This window comes from Meriones unguiculatus, chromosome 15 (assembly GCF_030254825.1).
Source record: "Meriones unguiculatus strain TT.TT164.6M chromosome 15, Bangor_MerUng_6.1, whole genome shotgun sequence".
In the NCBI taxonomy this organism is placed as follows: Eukaryota; Metazoa; Chordata; class Mammalia; order Rodentia; family Muridae; genus Meriones; species Meriones unguiculatus.
Window position 1 is genome coordinate 53889536 of NC_083362.1, and position 21103 is coordinate 53910638.

General features: G+C 36.7%; 1 protein-coding gene and 1 pseudogene across 8 annotated transcripts in view; one reads left to right on the plus strand and one right to left on the minus strand.

The window, feature by feature from the left end:
• Kansl1l (KAT8 regulatory NSL complex subunit 1 like) overlaps positions 1-21103 on the minus strand; it is a 100479-nt gene that overhangs the window by 48484 nt on the left and 30892 nt on the right. For 6 of the 8 annotated variants that reach the window (XM_021655693.2, XM_060368549.1, XM_060368548.1 and 3 more), the window contains exons 3-5: positions 9338-9479; positions 7919-8116; positions 7348-7469 (exon numbers count right to left, since the gene is read on the minus strand). In XM_021655693.2, coding sequence (XP_021511368.1) covers positions 7348-7469; positions 7919-8116; positions 9338-9479 — 462 coding nt within the window. The remainder of the gene's footprint in view (positions 1-7347; positions 7470-7918; positions 8117-9337; positions 9480-21103) is intronic. The other 2 variants (XM_060368552.1, XM_060368550.1) reach the window with 1 other exon arrangement.
• Positions 15319-16460, plus strand: LOC110560002 (60 kDa heat shock protein, mitochondrial-like; annotated as a pseudogene).

A 21103-nucleotide genomic window follows, 5' to 3' on the forward strand; every position in this document is an offset into this window, starting at 1 on the left:
TCTGGCCTCTAAATGCATGAACATAAAACCCCAAGAATACATATAAATATCATGTCCTAACACATTCATACCACACAAACACACAAAAAAGATGCTGTTTTTCTATAACAGTACTATTGCTGTTAAGTCATATTACACCTGTAACAATACTCTCTTAGAGTAAATGAAAAAAAAAAATTCAAGAATCATAAGCAATGGGAAAACAGAAAGTCAAAAAGAAGCCTGGATAGTTTATGTTGATGAAAACATAAAGAATTAAACAGAGAAGGTAACCAATACATTCAAAAACTATTTCAGCAATATTTGTAGCAATAAGTAATAATATAGTAACTGTCACCCAAAGTCTTTTGCCAGGCCTACTGACATGGGTTAGTAATTGTAGCCACTCAGGAAACCTCCGTAGTGACTCAGACTGTAAATTCAAGACCTGTGTGGGACACCCAATAAGGCAAAGGCCAGCCTAGACAAATTAGTGAGACCCTATCTCAAATGTGGAAAGCACAAAGTGCTGGGACCACAGACAAGTGACACCATGACCAGATAAAGGGGATTTTTTTTTGTTTTTGTTTTTTTGAGATAGGGTTTCTTAGTAGCACTGGCTGCCCTGGACTCGATTTGTAGACCAGGCTGGCCTCAAACTCACAGTGATCAGCCTGCCTCTGCCTGCCTGAGTGCTCGGATTAAAGGTGTGCACTGCCCTGCCCAGCTGAAATTTTTTTTTAAGTATAAAGCCCAATAAAATAGAAAGCTACTATTGATCACTATAGTGGAGTCACACACCTTTAATCCTAGCACTTGGAGACAGTGGCAGACTCTCGGAGTTCAAGGCCAGCCTGGTCTACAGAGTTCCAGGACAGCCACAGCTACACAGAGAAATCCTGTCTCTAAAAAAGAAAAAAAGCAAAAACAAAAGAAAGAAGGCTGGAATGTGTGTGTGTATGTATGTACATACACACACACATATCAATTGTTAGGGCACTTGCTTAGCATGTATAAAACTAGATTCAATTCACAGTACAAAATAAATATTTAAACTATAGTCTCTTAATTTTGTGTTAAGAGTTCTAATACATGTAAACATGGCCCCTGAGAACAAAAGTGACTTAGGAGACTTAATAACCAGATATAATATGTCGATTTTGTTGGTTACTGATTCTAACAAATATTATTTAAAGATTCTCTTAATATTGACTCCTCACCAGGACTCCTCCCAGCTATCTTGTTGTTGTCCTGTGTCATGGAGGTCCTGCAGCTTTGGATCTACAGGACCTGCTCTTTCAAGCACTCCAAGAGTTCACAGATGACATAGTTGTTGGGGTGGGCCAACTCAGCCCAGGGTCTAGGCCTGGATGGTAGGCCTAGTCAGTTGGTAGCTTGTCAGTTCACCAGCTCTCCCTTATCCGCACCACCAGGGTAAAAGCCAGAGACCTTGAACCAGACCAATGACTCACTGCAAGTGAAGATGTGTGGGCAGGGGAACAGACTGTGACACCCTACAGCTTCTACAATGAGATGTTTTCTGTGCTTTGTTGTTTATTTTGGCTTGTGTGTTTTTTAAATTTAGGGGGAGGTTATAAGGGCAGGGGACAGATATGAGAGGATGGGGAGATAAGTGTGAATGGGGTGCATAATGTGAAATTCACAAAGAATCAATTAAAAGTTAAAAAAGATGGTCTTAAGGATAAAAAGTTGAATGTGAGTAGAGAACTTCATAACAATGATGAATTATGGTTAGTAGGGTAATGTGTATTTAAGAAGAAAAGTCAGGAGGTTCAGAAACTCAAGACGAAGGCAACAAAATATGATAGTCCATCACAGAAATATACAGAACTATTTAGTGTTAAAATAGCAATAATCAGAATTTGCTTTTAAAATATTTCTGAAGTGAAAAACCATATCAGAAATAGAAATAGTTTAAGTTAGCAAAATATTAAAAATAATTAAGTCTAGAAATAGTTAGATTTGTATATTCCATGGAGAAAAAGGAAACTGATTATATAGTACTGTTTGTATTATTACATCTGGATATTTACCTCAAATGGGACTTTTTATTTCTTTTTGTAGTTGTTTTTGAGAAAAGTTTTTTTTATTATTATCATTTATTACAATTTATCCAATTTTGTGTCCCAGCTGTGTCCCCCTCCCTCATCCTCTCCTAATCCCCCTCTCCCTCCCTCTTCTCCCCTTATGCCCCTCCCCTAGTCCACTGATAGGTGAGGTCTTCCTTCTATTTGACCCTAGTCCATCAGGTCTCATCAGGAGCCAAAGTTGGCGTCAAACTTACTATGGCCCAACCTGGCATGGCCTGGAACTCATGATCCATCTATGCCATCCTCTGAAGAATTGTGAACAAGCATATAACACAATGCCTACCTAAAGAGAATATCTTGAAAGCATGAAGACAACAAATCAAACAAAACCCCAAAAAGCAGAAACATATTGATTGCCAGTCAAATATTATATCTTACCCGAGTTAAGAAAAGCCTACTGCAAACACAAAAAGAAAAGGGAGAAAAGTTAAGGAAACAGGGAGTTAGCTTCACAAGCATTAGAACATGAGCTTGGACTACACAGAACCCATGTAGGGAATCTGGTGTGGCATCAGGTACCTGTAAGCCCAGCAATGGCATGATGATAGAATACAGGCACATCTTGGAAGCTGGGCCTACCTGGTTACCTGGCGAAGATTCCTGTCTCAAAAGGTAGATGAAGACCAACCCCCAAAGTTGTCCTCTGACTCTGTAATCATCCTGGGCACATGTGCACAAGGGAACCCACACACGTACCACACAATGAAAATGAAAGCAAAAACACTTTCCAACCCTGCCTTTTAAGATGAAAGATTATTTTTACTAACATTTTGCTCTATGTCCCTCAAATAGTTTTTCCTAAGAAATTATTGTACAACAAATTTTATATCTTCATTTTCCCAATTAATAGCACACAATAAACCTGTTCTTATATAATTACACACTTTCCAGATGTAATTTTAATAGTATACCAGTAAATTCCCCTATATAAAGTTAGTTTTACACTTACATCTTTAAAGATAAAAAAGAAAAAAAGCTGTTTTACCAATGAAAATAACTCCTACTGGCACTGCTGTAAAAACAGAGCAGGGAAGGTTTATTTCCCCACTGGTATCACATATCTAGCTAATATAATAATTAGTGGCATCCATCAGAATTCAAAATTATATAGAAAACACTGACGTGGAAAATACTGTTACCAAACAAATTTCTCATAATTGACAAGTGACCACTAAAACATCATGATGGTAAAAAGACTTTATATTGTGATTATTTTGACAACATGCCTGTGTCTTTTCAACTATGATACCCAATTAGAAGAAATAGTTGTATTTCATATGAAATAATTCCAACTAATTGAAATAAATAGAATGGTAAGGATTTATTTGGAATTTAATTTCATACTCCACTCTGGAGGTTATTAAGGCAAAAATTAAACCAAAAAATTTAGACCTTGTTTCAAATAGAAATGCACTTTCTCAGAGATACTACCCCAAGGATCTCTTTACAGCATCTTATGTTCATTTTAGAATATTAGTTCTAAAAACTTGTAACTACACCATTGACAGAATTCAATGCTTCATTTATTTGGACAGTTAATAATACTTATTTGGTTTTCAGTGACTCATTTTAGACCTTAGTGCCAGGATTAAGAAAGCTAAGAAGATAATTACAGCCATATCATTTTCAGGTAGTCAATGGCCTCAAATAGTAGATGAGGGTCAGGAATCAATGAGCAAAAAGTGTACAAACAAGTTTGCCAGATGATAACAGTGAATTTAAAAACAGTTTGAAAGGAGCTCACTAAGATGCTTATAACAATGACCTGAATATTAAAAATATATACTTCATAAATAGTAAGTTTTATGTGACCTATAAAAGGTAAAGACTAATTTAAAATTTAAATTTCTTCTATACTATGCAAAATTATGATATAATGTGATGTAAAACTAGAATGAGTACAGTTTGATGTAAAAACAAACATTTTATTCATGAGGTTCCTTACATGACATTTCAACTACATAGAATGCAGCCAAAATGACAAAAGGCCTCCATATAACCAAAAGAGATTTTAATATGTGCATGTATGCAAGCTTACTCACATGACTTTTAAGAGAGGCTTTCTCTTCTATAAAATGTCTCTTACTACAATATAGGTATTTATACTGTTTTGAATTTCTCATTTTAAGATTTTTATTTTTAAGTATGGTGTGCAAGTGCTTATAGGTGTGTGTATGCTTATGGAGAGAGAAGATCTCTTGGGAATATGAGTCACAGGCATTTATGAACTATTAAACATGGCTATTAGGATCAGGAAATCAGATCCTCTCGACAGGGCAGCAAGCACTGCTAACTGCTAAGCCATCTCTCCATACCACTTTTTGCATGCTCTAATCCAGAGGCAAATTACATGAGAAGCAAAACTAAAGGAGGCAGTCATTAGAGCAACAACATTCTGATGTAAATAAAACTAAGTACAATTTCTTTTTTCTTTTCTTTCTTCTTCTTCTTCTTCTTCTTATTATTATTATTATTATTATTATTATTAATACAGGGTCTCCTGTATCCCAGACTGGCCTCAAAACCCTGATTCTTCTGCCCTATTCCTCAGTGCTACCATTACAAGTGTGGGCCTCCATATCCAGTTTATATCCTACTGGAAATGGAACCTAGAGCCTCATGCAGGCTAACACTATATCAACTTATATTCCCCAGCCTCCCGCAACATTCTTTTAAGAATGTCACACCTTTAATCCCAGCACTTGGGAGGCAGAGGCAGGCAGATCTTTGTGAGGCCAGCCTGGTCTACAAAGTGAGTCCAGGACAGCCAAGGCTATACAGAAAAACCCTGTCGCAAAAAAAAAAAAAAAAAGAAAGAAAGAAAGAAAGAAAGAAAGAAAGAAAGAAAGAAAGAAAGAAAAGAATTTCAATTATCTACAAGGATCCTGGGTCTACCAAATGTCTACTTACTAAAGAGTTGGTATACAGACTGGCATACAGGTGGTGGAACCTTTAATAATAAGACATAGAGAGGTCCTTGAGCCACAAGAGGTATGACCTTGAGAAGGGCTCTTACAGGGCTCCTCACAGCTCAGACTCTGTCTTCCTTTTTGCTCACTCCATGGTTCCTGATTTATTTCACCAAACACTCTTGCCATTGTGTGCTGCCTGGTTGCCAACCTCAAGCTAATCATCGCAACCAACTGTGAACCTCTAAAACTACAAGCCAAAATCAATGTGTCCTAATTCAAAGCCCATCACCTCAGGTAATTTTCTTATACCAATACCTATGCCAATGAAAGATGGCCAACAAATATTTCATTCACTCAATGTTAATTCATGTTCATAATATATCTCTTCTGATCCAAAACAAGAACCACAATTTAACAGGACAAACTAAAGAAACCCTACGTTTTTGAAGCTAGTTAAAAGTCTAAAACAGTAGACAAATAATATGTAAAAACATTAGTAAATCACAACTGTTGCTAATATTGATAACCACCCATGAAAAAAATCGACTGTTCCATGTCTTTTCTTTTAGTAGTACTGACTAAATGCTGAGCCTTAGACATGCTAGGCAAGTGTGCTATGACTAAGCCACATTTCCAGCTCTTGCAATGCTCCTGACCCAATTTGCAGGTGGCTAGAATGAAAGAAATGCACCACTATGCTCATTTTGACTATTTTCTTCCTGTGATAGAGAAAAATATGCAAGATTATGCTATCACTTAGCTAAATTGAGGTTAGATGAACTCCAAGATTAGATGAACTCCAAGTGTGTGTGTGTGTGTGCGTGTGTGTGTGTGTGTGTGTGTGTGTGTGTGAGAGAGAGAGAGAGATGTAGGTATGTGAACACATGAGTGCAGGTGCCTGTGGAGTCCAGAAGAGAGTGTCTGAGTCCCTGGAGCTAGAATTACATGTTGTGAGCCACTTGTCATGGGTGCTGGGAACCAACTTCAGGTCCTTAATCTCTGAGGCCTCTCCCTAGCCTGTCTGTTTCTTAAGACAAGGTCTCACTGTATAACTTGGGGCTGGCCTTAAACTAGCAATCCTCTTGCCTCAGCCTCTCAAGTGCTTGGATTATAGGCATGAGTTACTATGTGCGCCTGGCTCCAAAATGAAATTTTTAGCAACAAAATTTTTATTTAGAATATTTTATCAGTGTTTAAAATTATATATTTATCTGAATGGTTATGGTGACATCATTTATTTCCTCAACTAGACTACACTCTACCACAAGTAGAGCACAGGTGCATTTTTTGTTCAAGATTATATACGAGTACATAATTACATACCAGTGCCATATTATCATCACTCAAATATTTGTAGATTACATGTGAAATATATATTTTTATATAAGAATCCCAACCCAGAATTTTATAAAATAAGAATATATAGATGCCTTATACAATATATATATGTAAATATCCACATACATATTCAGTAATATAGTAATGGCAATAAACATAATTGAGATAAGCAAAATGTTACAGAAAATGTATTAGCCTGAAACCACAATGCTCATTCATCATTAATGACTCCATCTGTGATTGACTTTCATCACGAGTCCCCAAACCAGGATTCTTGTAAATGAGAATAACATAGTTGCCTTATTAACCAAAAAGTCTTACTTTCCAAGTGAAGCATCAGTGATGCAAAGAACGACACTATGTCAAAAATGAAGTAAAATCAATGGAAAATTATTTTCATGGTAGAACTAGGAATACTTAACAGCATAAACAAAACTGTAGAAATATTTTAAAACATGCTTTCAAATAATCAATTAGAAATCAAAAGTAAAGAAAACATTTTTGTTTAAAATTAATGCCATTTAGTGAATGGCTACTTAAAATGATTTTCATCAGGACATTTTCCTTTTTGTTACATTATAAAGTTCTCAAAGTAACTAATAATGTAAAGTGTAAACAAAATTAATGTAAAACTATGGTGATATGTACCAATCTACTATGCCCAACTATATCTAGGAGCTTTCTTTTTCAAGTAACAGTGAACTGGAGATCAAAAATAAAAATGTATAAAATGGAAGTCATAGTAATAAGGCAATACTTCCATAACTAATATTATCACTGGTATGATTTTTAGAAGCATTAAAATTCCTAGAAATTATACTTCATCATGGAAATATTTTAAAATTACATTAATTCTATGAACTTATTTTTGTCTGAAACTGTACTCATGATATACTGATTATACTATTGCCATTCTTAATGTAGAAGAAAAATGGCTGTAGTAGGTACAGATCAACAAAATTAAAATAAGCTAAATTTAGAAGTTTAACTACTCAAGTAATACCTACCTCCTTGAAATGCCATTAGCCAGACATTTGTGGCTATAGGACTTAGAGGAGAGGGGTGATGAAGTTGGAGACAAGTTGAGAGGGGCAATCAAACTGTTAATGATCTCAGTCAACTGTGCACTCTACAAAGAAACAGTTCAAACTTTAGTACAGTTAAGCATCAGTGAGATCCTGAATTTCTGTCCTGAGAATACTTATATGCTATATTGTAGTTACTGATTTACCTATAGTAACACATTCTGGCATCCCTAAAATAAAGCCTATTTGTCCATTGTGTTAGTTTTTAAAAGTATCTTCCCAGCGGCCTACTTTCTCCAACAAGACCTTACCTTTTAACGTCTAACAAATCTAACAAATTATAGATCTGTCAGTGGGTTAATCTTCGCAGAATCTATATGATCCAATCCACTCTCAAGGATTGGGTCTATGAGATAGAAACTAATGCTGAACACATGTGACTTCTGGAGGAACATTTGATATCTAAACCTTGCTAAACCTTGCTAAATAGTTTAAGAAGCAAAAACGTATATAAAGTTATGTCATAAAGCAGACACTCTTCCTCTAAGCTTACCTGTTTCTCTATGTTTCGAAGAAGTAGGGTAGGGCTGCTTGGTGACATCTCAAAATCGTGTTCTGGTAAAGGCTCTTCACTCCTTTGGGGAACCTGAGAATTCACTGAAGTGTTTAATGAAACTGCTTGGTTTGAAAAATGTATTTGTTTTTTCAAAATGTCTTTTGGAAGTTGACATTCTTCTAAGATCACTATCCCCTAGGGGGTAAAAAACAGTAAAAGTGATCACATCCAACCGTCCTCATAATAAACATAAGATGTAAAATTGAAAATATAGTTTATCTGTCTTAAAGAAAAAGCTGGCTGATTGGGGCTGGAGAGAGGTCCCAGCAGTTAAGAGTGTGCACAGTTCTTTCAGAGGAACTAAGTTTGGACCCCAGCACCCATGCCTGGCAGTGTGCAACCACCACAAGTCTACAACTCCAACTCCAGGGGATCCAAAATATCCTTCTGGCATATGAAAGAGAGAGAGAGGGAGAGAGCAATCGAGCAAGCGAGCTATATGAGGTATCACAGCTATATCCTATGCTGTTGAGGCCTTCCTCCGAAGAACCCCAGAACACTGACAGTCTAATGCCTGTGTCAATCAATATCTGGCCCCATTCTTGAAACCCCATGAGTCTGCTTTGAGAAACACACTGCCATAAACTCTCTTGCCTGAGGATGACCTGCAGGTGCTCACCCATGAATCCCACAAGATAAAAGATATGTAGGGGCTGCAACAGCTACTTTGACAGAAAACGATTTGGGTCCAAGCCAGGTACCTCAGCCCAGAGATACACACACAAACACAAGTGAAAATCAGGCAGTCACAAAAAAGCTAAGTACTATTATGTTTCCACTGTAAACAGACATTGTTATGAGGTTATGGGGAAAGAAAACTAGTCACTGTTTAATGGGTATCGAGTGTTGAGTTTTATAAGATGAAAAGAGGCCAGGTATGGTGGCATACACCTTTAATCCCAGCACTGGGAAGGCAGAGGCAGGCAGGCAGATCTCTATGAGTTCAAGGTCAGCCTGATTAAGGCTGCACAAAGATACTGTCTTGAGAGAAAAGGCAGAAAGAGAGAGAGAAAAGGAATGGAAAGAAAATGAATGCCTAATATTATTAAAGTACTTAACACTACTAAACTGTACACATAAAAATAAGATAAATTGTGTCATATATTTATATATTTGACAATAAATTTTTAAGAGTATGTTACTTATATTAACTGAAACTCAAAGTTCTTAATTGTTAAAAAGTATGACTAAATGATTGTAATATATATATAAAAGTTTTATGAAAGTAGCATCAATTAAAAAATAATGTATGAAAATCTTAGAATAAACTAGCTACTTTCATGAAACTTAATGAAAATTATTTAATGTGAAGAAATTACACAGGTAACACTTTTAATGAATCAACACTGACAGTACCTTGGAGGCACGAATCTGTCTGTGGATATCTGTTAGTTGCTGGATTTTGTATTCTAGCTCTGAAATCTGAGCTTGAAGCCAAGTCCATCGGCTGCCAACTCGTGCTCTGTCTACAAGCCACTTCCATTCAGTACTAGAGTTACTGTGAAAAAAAAAACACAAAGTCAGTTAAAGCACAAAGACGGTCACCTTTTCAGGGTGCTTAATAACTTGACTAGTTTCATAAAATGCAATTTCATTTACAAATCATCTATACCACATCAAGGGAAAATGGCAGATTAACTTTTTATCAAGGATAATTTGATGCCTTACCTTTCTACCACACAAATACTTGGCTTTAGTTGATATTATGTACCCAACACAATAATCCCTCTGTAACTTAATGTTATGAATGCTAAGGGCTTACATAGGCATGAACCAGTGAGGAAAATGAAACAAGAATAACATTTCTAACATCATATAAAATCTGTTCTATAAGGATTTTACATGTAAAAGTTGATGTCAAGTACTAGACAGTCTATCTGAACTATACCTAAATTCACTGTAATGTACTTGATTAGGTCATTTTTACTTGGTACAATATATGTATCATTATTTTATTAAGTACCTAATACTTGAAATTAAAGGCATTAACAATAATTTTAAAGACTTAATCCTTTGCTGCACTTTCCTTTCTTTCTCTCTCCTCCTCTGCCCCTCTCCCCTTCCCTCCCCCTCCACAACTTGGTTGGCCAGGGACCAGCTCTGTAGCCCAGGCTGGCTTCAAACTCATAGAACTCTACCTGCCTCTGACTCCCAAATGCTGCACTGAAGGCATGTGCCACCATGACCAGACTTACAGTTCAAATAATTATTTTTAATACATAGGTCTTCAGATGTTTACTCAGATAAACATCTTGTTAAAAACCTCATGGCTATTCACCACAGTACAGAGAACACAAAGGCTGAGCTCTACTTCCATGTACGTTTTGAACTAAACACTGAAGCTCCTCAGCTGGCCGATCTCTCAGCAGGACGCCTGAATGTGTAGTTTTTGACATTGCAAATGCATTATTTCATGAAAATATTGTAAGTGTATAAAGTAGAAAAAATAAATGGAACTATACATGCTATGATGGAAGGAGGAAAGTGGGGAATAAGGGATGGAGGAATGAAGACAGACAGGAAAAGGGAGGGGGGGAAAAGGAAAAATTAATAGATTTAAACTGCCAAGGGGGAAAAAAATCACCACAAAAAAGGTGTAACTGAGAAAAAGTATGCAATAGAAAAACTTATCGATCTTTATTACCAAGACCACTGAAGGTATAGCCCAATGAGCCATACATACCAGTACAGATTCATCAGTGATAGTAATTGCACTGGATGTTGTAAGTGAATTTGTGGGGACAGAGGGTACACAGGAATTCTGATACTGTTTTGCTGTGAACCCAAAACTACTCCAAAAGCTAAAGTTTAGAAAATGTATAATGGAAACAAAACAAATCAAACAAAAAAAAGGCCAGGCATAGTGGCACATACCTTTAATCCTAGCACTCAGGAGACAGAGGTAGGCTAAACTCTCAAAGGCATCCTGGTCTATATAGTGAGTTCCAGAACAGACAGAGCTACATACATAGTGAGACTCTGTCTTGAAAAAACAACAATAAGTATTACTAATAATAAATCCATAATGGAATAGTGATATAAGTCAGGCCAGAGAACATAATTGAAGAAACAATTTTCTGTCAGATAAGTAAGGCAATTATTGTAACTTTGCCACACAGAATTTACTAAGTATAACGGAATTTTATATCAGGACTTTTTTATTTGTTTGGGTTTTTTGTTTTGTTTTGTTTTTTGAGACAGGGTTTCTCTGTTTTAGCCCTGGCTATCCTGGGAATCTCTGTAGACCAGGCTGGCTTCGAACTCACAGAGATCTTCCTGCCTCTGTCTCCCTAGTGCTGGGATTAAAGGCATATACTACGATCACCAGGCTATCAGTATTTCTTAAAAGCCCTTTCAAATGGAGCTGGTTTCCGCCTTCCACCTTCCCGATGGTGAGTGCTCTCTGTCATGAACAATTCCACATTTGGCTAAGGCTGAGGATCTGGCTTGCTTCCATGTATGTGGACCTATCTGCATTGCCCCCGTGGCACGCCTGGGTTGGCTACCCAGAGGCTATTTAAGCTGTGGGCTGGCTTTCCCCAGGGTCCGAGGATTGTTCAATGTTCCTGAATAAACTGCATTAAAAAAAAAAAAAAAAAAAAAAAGCCCTTTCAAAGAGATTTTAATTGCCTATAGTACAAATGAAGTTATCATATGTAGCAGGGTTTCTCTTGATTGTTACATTTTCAATTTATAGTCAAAATTATAAGTTCATAATTTTGTACATTTTTAACAAATCCCATTCTCATAAATATATAACATATATAACATATATTATATAATATATAAAATATATATAAATAAATCTACTTTATATAGATAATATTTAGTAGTACCAAGTGCCAATCATGAAGTTTAGAGAGTAAAGCGAGAGCCTTACCAAACACAAGTTGCACAGGTGAGATTAACTTGATTTAGTATAAAATGGAAGCTACTTCAATGGTAGGGACAAAGTTATTTTCCCAGTGTGGCTACGAAAGCATTAAAGTATGACATGACAAGAAACAGGAAGACATAACGAGCTGGTGAATAAACTGCAGTCTCCAAATACCTCGTGTGCTACCCCTAGTTTGTAGCCTCCTCTGTTCTTAGGTTGGAGCCATGTGACTACTGCTAATCAACAGGCTGCAAGCAAAGCTGCAGCCATTTCATACATCCGAGGGTGTTCACGTCCACCGCTGCAGAGAAGAGCTATAAAACCATTCTGCATAGCAGGAGGCTAGCCCGGAGCATAAGCCATGCTAGATCTCTACTGTGTTAAAGCACTGAGATTATGATCGCAACTTGTTACTCAATATAACATATTCTGACTGGAACAATCTAAAAATAGTTTGAACTTGCAACAGATAAATAAGATAAAGTGGGTAGAGTTCATTTATAGCCAACAGAATTACAGAAGTTCATTATAGAAGAGAACATAAGGCAAGCAAAGGTCATTTTCAATTTCTTTCATTATATTTTGCTTCAGTTAGAAAATTTCCCTACTAACATATTCAATTTGACTTGAATATGAAGTTGATGAAAAAAATCAAATATAAAAGAGAAAAATTTCATTTCTTCACATACTTTTGAGAAAGACACTGTCACTGAAGTTAGTATCACAACTCACTTTTATGTTTACAAATTATATCAAGGGGTTGGGGATTTAGCTCAGTGGTAGAGCACCTGCCTAGCAAGCACAAGGCCCTGGGTTCAGTCCTCAGCTCCGGAAAAAAAAAAAGACAAAAATAACAAATTATATCAAATTATAGACATTGGAATGCTAGACTGAATTTAAATGAACCAAATCATGCTGAAGCTTTCTGATGTGTTCAGTGAACTTTTATGATGGATAATTTATCCTACACTTTACTAGGAATGATTAAAAGCCTGTTTGCAAAATATAAAAGGGTGCACAAGATTTTTCATTCAAATTGTTTCCTTGCTGAAAAACATGTTTTTCTTAAAAATATTGCTGTGAACATGTAACAGATAGCACTTAAGTCAACGGCTGACATTTTTGATGACTGACAGCTGTTGCATTTAAAGTCAAAATGTTTTATATAAACAACATATAAACAATGATGTAACTATAATATAAACCAAATCAGAACATGGAGGATATATTAAAGAGCCCATACAATTTGAGGCATATGTAATTAGTATATAAGTTTGGGCTGCTAATCCTCTAAGAATAATGGCTTCCTGCATCTCAAAACTGTGTAAAAGTGGCCACAGACCACTGAGCACTGGTGGTATTCCCATCTCTAGTAAAGAACAAGACAACGGCATCTGTGCATGGAGACCCCTTGGGCTGTGAGAAACCTTTTATCTCCCAAAGGTAGACTATGCCTTAAACTTCCATCCTTGCTTGCCTGTAGTCAACACTTAACTTGTTGGTGGAAATATTACAAGGTTCTTTTTCTTAAAATTTTGTTTCCTTTCTGGGTGTTGGCCTGTATATATGCATATAAATCACCTACACATATACATCACCTACACACCCAGTGCCACAGGAAGCCAGAAGTCAACATGGGGCTCCCAGAACTGGAGGTAGATGCTGAGAAACAAACCCAGGCCCTCTGCAAAACCAGCAAGAGCTCCTCACGACTGTACCAACTCTTCAGCTCCAGCATTAATACCTGAACCTAGAGTCTAGAGTTTGATTTTGAAGTGTAGTTGCAAAATAAGAGCTTTCTAGTATTACATCTAGAATGCCAAGTCTTAAGGAGAGACATGTATAATTTCATCTTTCCTTTAACACCAGGTTTTGTTAGCTCACTAACAGAGCAAATTGATGACTAAAAAAATGAGAGACTATCTAGTTGAAAGAAATGACCACGAGAAAAAAAAAAGAGAAAGATTTGTTATAAAAAATAACTTGGGTCAACCTTCTTAACTGGTATTTAGATCGGTGGTTAGCAAACTTTTTCTGTGAAGAGGCACACAGTAAACACTTTAGGATCTCTTTAACGATGCAACTCTACATGTGTAATATGAGAGTGGCTCTAGGCCATGCACATCATGGGTGGCTGTGCTCCAATTTAACTATTTTCAAAACAGGAACTAAATTAAATTTGGTTCACAGGTCTATTTGCCAACACCTGTTACAGATTATTTTCTCATACGCACCTTCTGCTTTCCACAGGCTTAGGAGGAGTTTAATTACATGCCTATGCAGATATCATGTCCACATTTGACTGGGCTATCTTATTGGTGTAATTCCTCTATCAATTTAACCTATTAGTCATATTTCATTCACAGTCTATAATGGCTACAGAGGAAAATGTTAGATAACATAAGGTATGTGTGTTTATGTAACATTGCATTCTGAGGTTTTGTCTTGAGAAAGGGCCTATGTAGCTCAGGCTGATAAGTTGTCAATTACTGTAAGAGGGTTTTACTTTTGGTATTTAAAATTTGAATGTTAAATCAACTTTCTTTCTTCCTCTCATCATGTATGTGGTCATGATTAAAATACTGTACCAAATTCTATCTGATATTTATTTTGGATGTTTTAGTGGCTAAAACATCCTTTAGTGAAAGGAGCTACATCTCTGCCGCTTTCATTTTTGTCAGCAACAAGCTAATGCTGGCCTCCCTAGAAAACTGGGAAGTATTTATTTCTACTTCATGCTTTCAAGGAGTTTTTGTAGTATTGGAATTATTTGTACATCCATTTCAAAAAATTAATCAGTGAAAATTTTTAGGCCTGAAATCCCATGTGGGAAGATTGTCAATGATATGTCTATCATGTTTTCTATTTCTTCTTTAGTAATATTTGATAACTTTTTTAACAAGTTGTAAGACTATTCGGTCCAAATATTTTCATTGGTTAGCATGTAATTGCTTATAATATTCCTGATTATTGTAGTAATACCTTTAATATCTTTAGTGATAGTTTTATTCCTCCCTGCTTTTGGTCATTTTTTTTCTATTCAGCCTATGTATGTTTATCAACAGTCTGAACAAAGAAGATCTGTGGCTTGTTTTTCCTTGATTTCTATGGTTTTCCCTCTTCTTGCTTTATATTTCATTTGCTATAGGTTTTAGAGTATTTTTTAAGTGAACACAGATCAAAGATTTTATACCATTCTTTTCTACATACACATTTTTTAGTCAAAATATATTCCTATCAGCATCACTTCAGTAGTTTACTTTATGAAATTAAAATAGATTTTTTTACCATCTATAATATTTGTAAATGTGTTTTTTTTATATATTCCTAGATCTGGAATGTTTACCATTTCCTATCAGTCCCTCTTTCTTTTCTGTAGATGAGAGTTTAAGCCAAACATGATTTTTCCTTATCCTGAATCTTATAAAAATGTGTTTAGTGCCCATGCTCTGTTCTTCACTCATAGCTGACCACCTGCCACCCCATCAGCTTTCCCAGCAACACCCTGCAGAAATGCTTCCACTACCCACAATTCTTTGACAGGTGTCCCCCACACTGGCTCCTCATCTCACTCAGGTTTATGTCAAAGATATAAAATATTGTTCAAAAGCCTGGCCAACCCGCCACACCTTTTAGCCAATGCTGTAGCCATTACAATGGGTGAAGTGTAGAAACAAAGTGAAGAACAACAGCTACTGAACAGAACTGGGGAGGTACCAAAGTAACAAAAGATGATGTCACCATTGCAAAGTCAATTGATTTAAAAGATAAATATGAAAATATTAAATTTGTTCAAGATGCCAGTAACACAAATGAAGAGGCTGTGGATGGCATCAATACTGTTGCTGTTTTGGCATGCTCTAGTCCTAAGGAAGGCTTTGAAAAGAACAGTGAAGGTGCTAATCCAGTAAAAATCAGAAGTGTCATGCTGGCTATTGATGCTATTAATTGCTGATCTTAAAAACCATATAAGCCTGTGACAATCGGGGAAGACATTTCTTAAGTTGCTACAATTTCTGCAAATAAAAACAGAGAAGTTAGAAACTTCATTTTTGATTCAATGACAAAAGTTTGGAAGAAAGTATCATCACAGTGAAGGATGAAAAACAGTGAATGGTAAATTGTATTGAAGACATGACATTTGCCTAAGGATATATTTCCCAATGTGTTATTAAGACATCCAAAGGATGAAAATGTGCTTTCCAAAATGTCTATATTCTGCTGAGTGAAAAAAAAAATTCTAGTGTCTAACCTATTATACCTACGTTTGAAATTTCTATGCTCAACAGAAGTCTTTGCTCATATGTAATCACTGAAGATGGTAATGGAGAAATTGCAAGTATACTACTTTTGGATGGTATAAAATTTGTTTTTCAGATTGTAGCAGTTAAAGCTCCAGGGCTGGGGACAATAGAAAACAGCTTAAAGATGTGGCTATTCTCCTCCCTGAAGGCAGCACACAAGCTTTCAAGGGAGGGAGACAACCAACAATCCTATCTAGCTATACACCGATGATTCACTATGACTAGCATGGTATAATAACCCTCAGGGCATAGTAGTGGCACAAATACTTTGACAGTAAATAACAGCTCCATAATTGTACTTAAGACCCACTAAAGCAGAGGGAACTCATGCTTGTCTAGTACTGGAAATCTAGTAAACTACCTAGGCCTAGTGAAATTAGGGATCTTAGAGAAGAACCTATAACCACCATTTTACTAAGCCAGCATAATCAGTAACTACATTCTACATATATGTCCTCACCCCTCAACAAGAAAACTTCTCTTTAAAACAAATGGACACGGGAACAGGAACTGCTTCTGACATGAACTGACTGGCCTGCTCTTTGATCACCATCCCGAGGGGGGAGCAGCCTTACCAGGCCACAGAGGAAGACAATGCAGCCACTCCCAATGAGACCTAACAGACTAGGATCAGAGGGAAGAAAAAGAAACCCTCCCCCAACAGTGGACTTGAGGAGGAGAGTATGTGGAGAAGGGGGAGGAAGGGAACGATTGGGAAGGGAGGAGAGAGGGAACTTTTTAATAAAGTATAATTAAAAATAAAAAATATCATATTCTCTAAAAAAAACCAAACAAACAAATAAACAAAAAAAAACAAACAAAACAAAACAAATGGACATCATTACAGAAAACCGCAATATATCAAATTGCATAGTGGAGTCCAGTTCCAATGAACACATCTACAAAATTACTCCTGCCCCAAAGGCTCAGGGAATGTTGCAGAAGGTGGAAAGATTGTAAAAGACATATATATGATCAGGGAGTTTGTTGTGAGGCTGTGTCTCCTAGTAATTTCAGAAGCTAAACCAATAAAGTGTCACCAACAGACTGTCTAAACATGAGGTAAATAAGGACAATAGACATGTCAAACAAACAGGGGAAAGACCATGAGGCCTCAACCAGACAGAGACAACTAAGAGAGACTTAGAACAGGAGAAACAGTCTTCCTCAGGAAAAACACATTAATTGCTTATCCAATTCTAAATAATCAGCCAAAAATATACAAGGAACGTTTTACAGACTGAGATGGTTATATTTAAGAATATATATATATACACACACACACACACACATATATATATACATACATGTGATAATAAAAAAAAGACTGAATTTGAAGGAAAGTGGGGAAGTATATAGAGGAGGGTTTCAAAGGAGAAAAGGGAAAAAGGAAACTATAATTTCAAAACAAAATAATTTAGAAAGAAAATTTGTAAATATTGCTACTGGCAGTTCAGTGTTTGGAGAGCAGGAGCTGAAACTAAATCTTGAATAACTGACAAAATTCAAATAGGAAATTGAAATGACAGACGACTAAACTATCTGAAGGAGTAGCTGTGCCAAAGCTTGGGAACAAGTGACACTGAAATGAATGACAAGGGTTACAGATGTTCTCGATGTTATAGGAGCAGCTGCAGAGGAAGACATTTTTCAGGGGTGGAGAGAGCTCTGCTAAGACTCATTAAAATATTCTAGTAAAGATCAGAACATTGGTAGAAATCAAAATAGCACTTTAAATTCCTGAAATGACTATTACTGACAAGACAGGTATTGAAGGATCTTTTAGACTTGAGAAAATTCTGTGACAATCCTTAAAAGTCAATTCTGATGTTATGCTTGGAGATTTTGTGAACACGGTAGAAAAGGGAACCACTGCTTCAACAAATGTCATGAGAACTGCTTTACTAGATCCTGCTGGGGCAGTTTCTCTGTTAACTGCAGTAGGCACTAGAGACAAAAATTCTTAAAGAAAAGGGCCTGGTATGGATACAAAAGATGAAATGGATAAAATGGATGTAATTGGTGGGATGTGAGGGACATGTTCTTACTCCTACAATTGTACTTTGCCCTTATAAGTGAGTGACCACGAAGGTCAAGGCAGAGTTCAACAATAACTTCAGAGAAGTAAATGATTAAAGAAAGGGCTAGCCGATCAATGTTCAAGATAATCTCTATAATAATATATAATGGCTTATTGTTTTCATTGTGTGTGCCCACAAATTATTCATTTTTATTTTTGAAGAACATTCTGAATCCTAGTTGCAAAAATAAAAAAAAAAGATGTTTTTAAGTGCATTTATACTGACTTTTGTCAGTTTTTACTTATTTGGAAATGCCATGGATCCTTGTTTAAAAAAATCACTTTACTGAATAGACAACTATGTTGTTTCAACATTTCCACTTTATCATTCCACTAACTTTTGAAATCATCCCTTTCAATGAAAAGTAGCAATATTTTAGTGAACAATTCTAAATAGTCACTCTCTTGCTAAGATGAAAAATAGGTTTCTATTTTGAATACTTAAAGTTCGGTAGTTATTTTATCCTCAATTTCTCATGTTTTATGTCTTCATTAAGTATGTTCACAATAGACATTTTATTTCTCATCATCTCTGTCATTTCAAGGTCTGTGTCTATGGTAATTCTTCTTTGTGTATGTGTGCATATACATCTATCTAGTAATTGGCCATACAAACACTTAAACATATAAACAGAAGATTGCTGAGTGTGGCCCTTTCCCAGAAAATAAATTTATTTTGGTAGGTTATTAAATTATTAGTGTATTTACTGCACCGACTTCATCTTTCTTTTAAGCATCATTCAAGACAAATATATAGTAAACATGACACTAAGACAAATCATTACATTGATGACGAGTTGTATGGTCTGAAGAAAGAGCAAATTAACAAAGCTTAATTACCAGCAAAGGAGAAATTTGGCTTTGGTATTTCCACATATAACATATAAGACTGTGAAGACTGAAACACTGTGAAGTCTATTAGCAGCAGCTATCAGAGGACTAACAGCTATCCAGGGTTAAGTATGTAGTGCAACATCCAATAATGGTAGATTATAAAGTCATATAGTCACAAAAGATATGAGAATACATTCCCAGAGAAGCTATAGAAAACAAAGGAAAAGACTGTTACCTCAAAAAGCAAAATTGGGGCTCCACTCTAAGACCTTACTCCACTGCTACAGAAAGTCTTGGTGTTGGGAAGATCAAGAACTATTTTGTATACCCACATTTTTAACTAACGAGAGTTTTATATGTGTATGATACTGGACACACCTATGGAAGCCAGAGGTAGAAAGCAGGATCTTCTTAAAGTGCTTTCCTTATTTTTGGCGACAGGCTTTCTAATTGGTTGAACTGGAGTTGACCACTTGACTACACTCAGTGCCCAGCCATCCCTGGATATCCCCAGCTCCATCTCCTAGCACGGGCATTGCAGGTATGCATATGCACAGATACAGCCAGCTTTTTACATGTTACCTCGGGATCAAAACTCAGGTCCTCATGCTCACATAGCATCTACCCACTGGCCTTTACCAGCTCTCCTGTGAATTTTATTTTAACACTCTTGTCCTTACTGCATCATATAACAGAAGGTCAAGATGGATACAAAATACATCTGCTAATTTGTAGTTCATTACATTATGATGAACCACATCTGAACATAATAGAGGGATACTCTACTCTTCTGATTCTAGCTTGTCATCTCTGAGAAACTATATATGAGAAAGGAGTATAAGGCTAAATGGAAAGCCAGTGATAAGCAAATAAACTAAGTATCAGCACTTTTTCTCCCAGTATCTTTGTCTTTCTGACTTTTGAGAGAATGTCATACTATTTACTTCAGGCTAGTATCAGACTCACATTATAGCCCAGATTACATTCAGATTCATAATCCTCCTACTTCAATATCCAGAATGCTGGGAGTATAAGTACTTGTTAATTACAGAAATCTGAGCCCAGAGCAGACCCAGTGGAGACTTCATTTCACAATCGGAAATGCTGGGTCTAAGTTTCAAAGTCTGACCATAAAAGGTAAGCCAAAATAATGTGTGCATCTGCTGGAGCTTGCCTTCAAGTGTAATTGAGTGGATCCTTAAAAATAGTTGGGAATGGAAATAAAAGGAACTGCTAGTGAGTCAGGGCAGGCAACCAAATGCTCTTAGGGAGATAACAAAGCTAGCAGGTCCAGGCATGCCTAATTACTGTTGACCTGGAAGGGGTAAAAACAAGGGCTGCCTATGTAGAGGTTCCCTTACTATGACAGCTTAGCATATATCTTAACAAATCTCTCCTTCAAAAAAGGAGACCAACAGAGCCATAAAAACTGAGCCCTGAAGAGAATGATACCCCAACCAAAGACAATGCATGGAGAGGACCTAAAACCTGACTCAGATGTAGCCCATAGATTCAGTCTCCAAATGGGGTTCCTACTAAGGGGGTAGGGGCTTTCTCTGGCATGAACTCAGTGACAGGCTCTCTGATCATCTCCCCCCTGCGGGGAGCAGCCTTGTCAGTCCACAGAGGAAGACAATGCAACCAGTCCTGATGAGACCTGATAGGCTAGGGTCAAACAGAAGGGGAGGAGGACCTCCCCTAACAGTGGACTAGGGGAGGGGTATAGGGGGAGAAGGAGGAGGAAGGGTGGGTTTGGGAGGAGACAAGGGAGAGGGCCACAGCGGGGATACAAAGTGAATAAATTGTAATAAATGATAATTTTAAAAAGTCATGAAGAAAAAAAAAACTTTCTGGCTATACTGGTCTCCTTGTGGAGCTTCTGTCCCCTCTAGGTCTTTCTATCCCCCTCTTCTTCCATAAGATTTCCTGCACTCTGCCCAAAGTATGGCTATGAGTCTCAGTCAGCATCTACTTCGATACTGTGCTGGGTAGCTTTTCAGAGGCCCTCTGTGGAAGGCTCCTGTCCT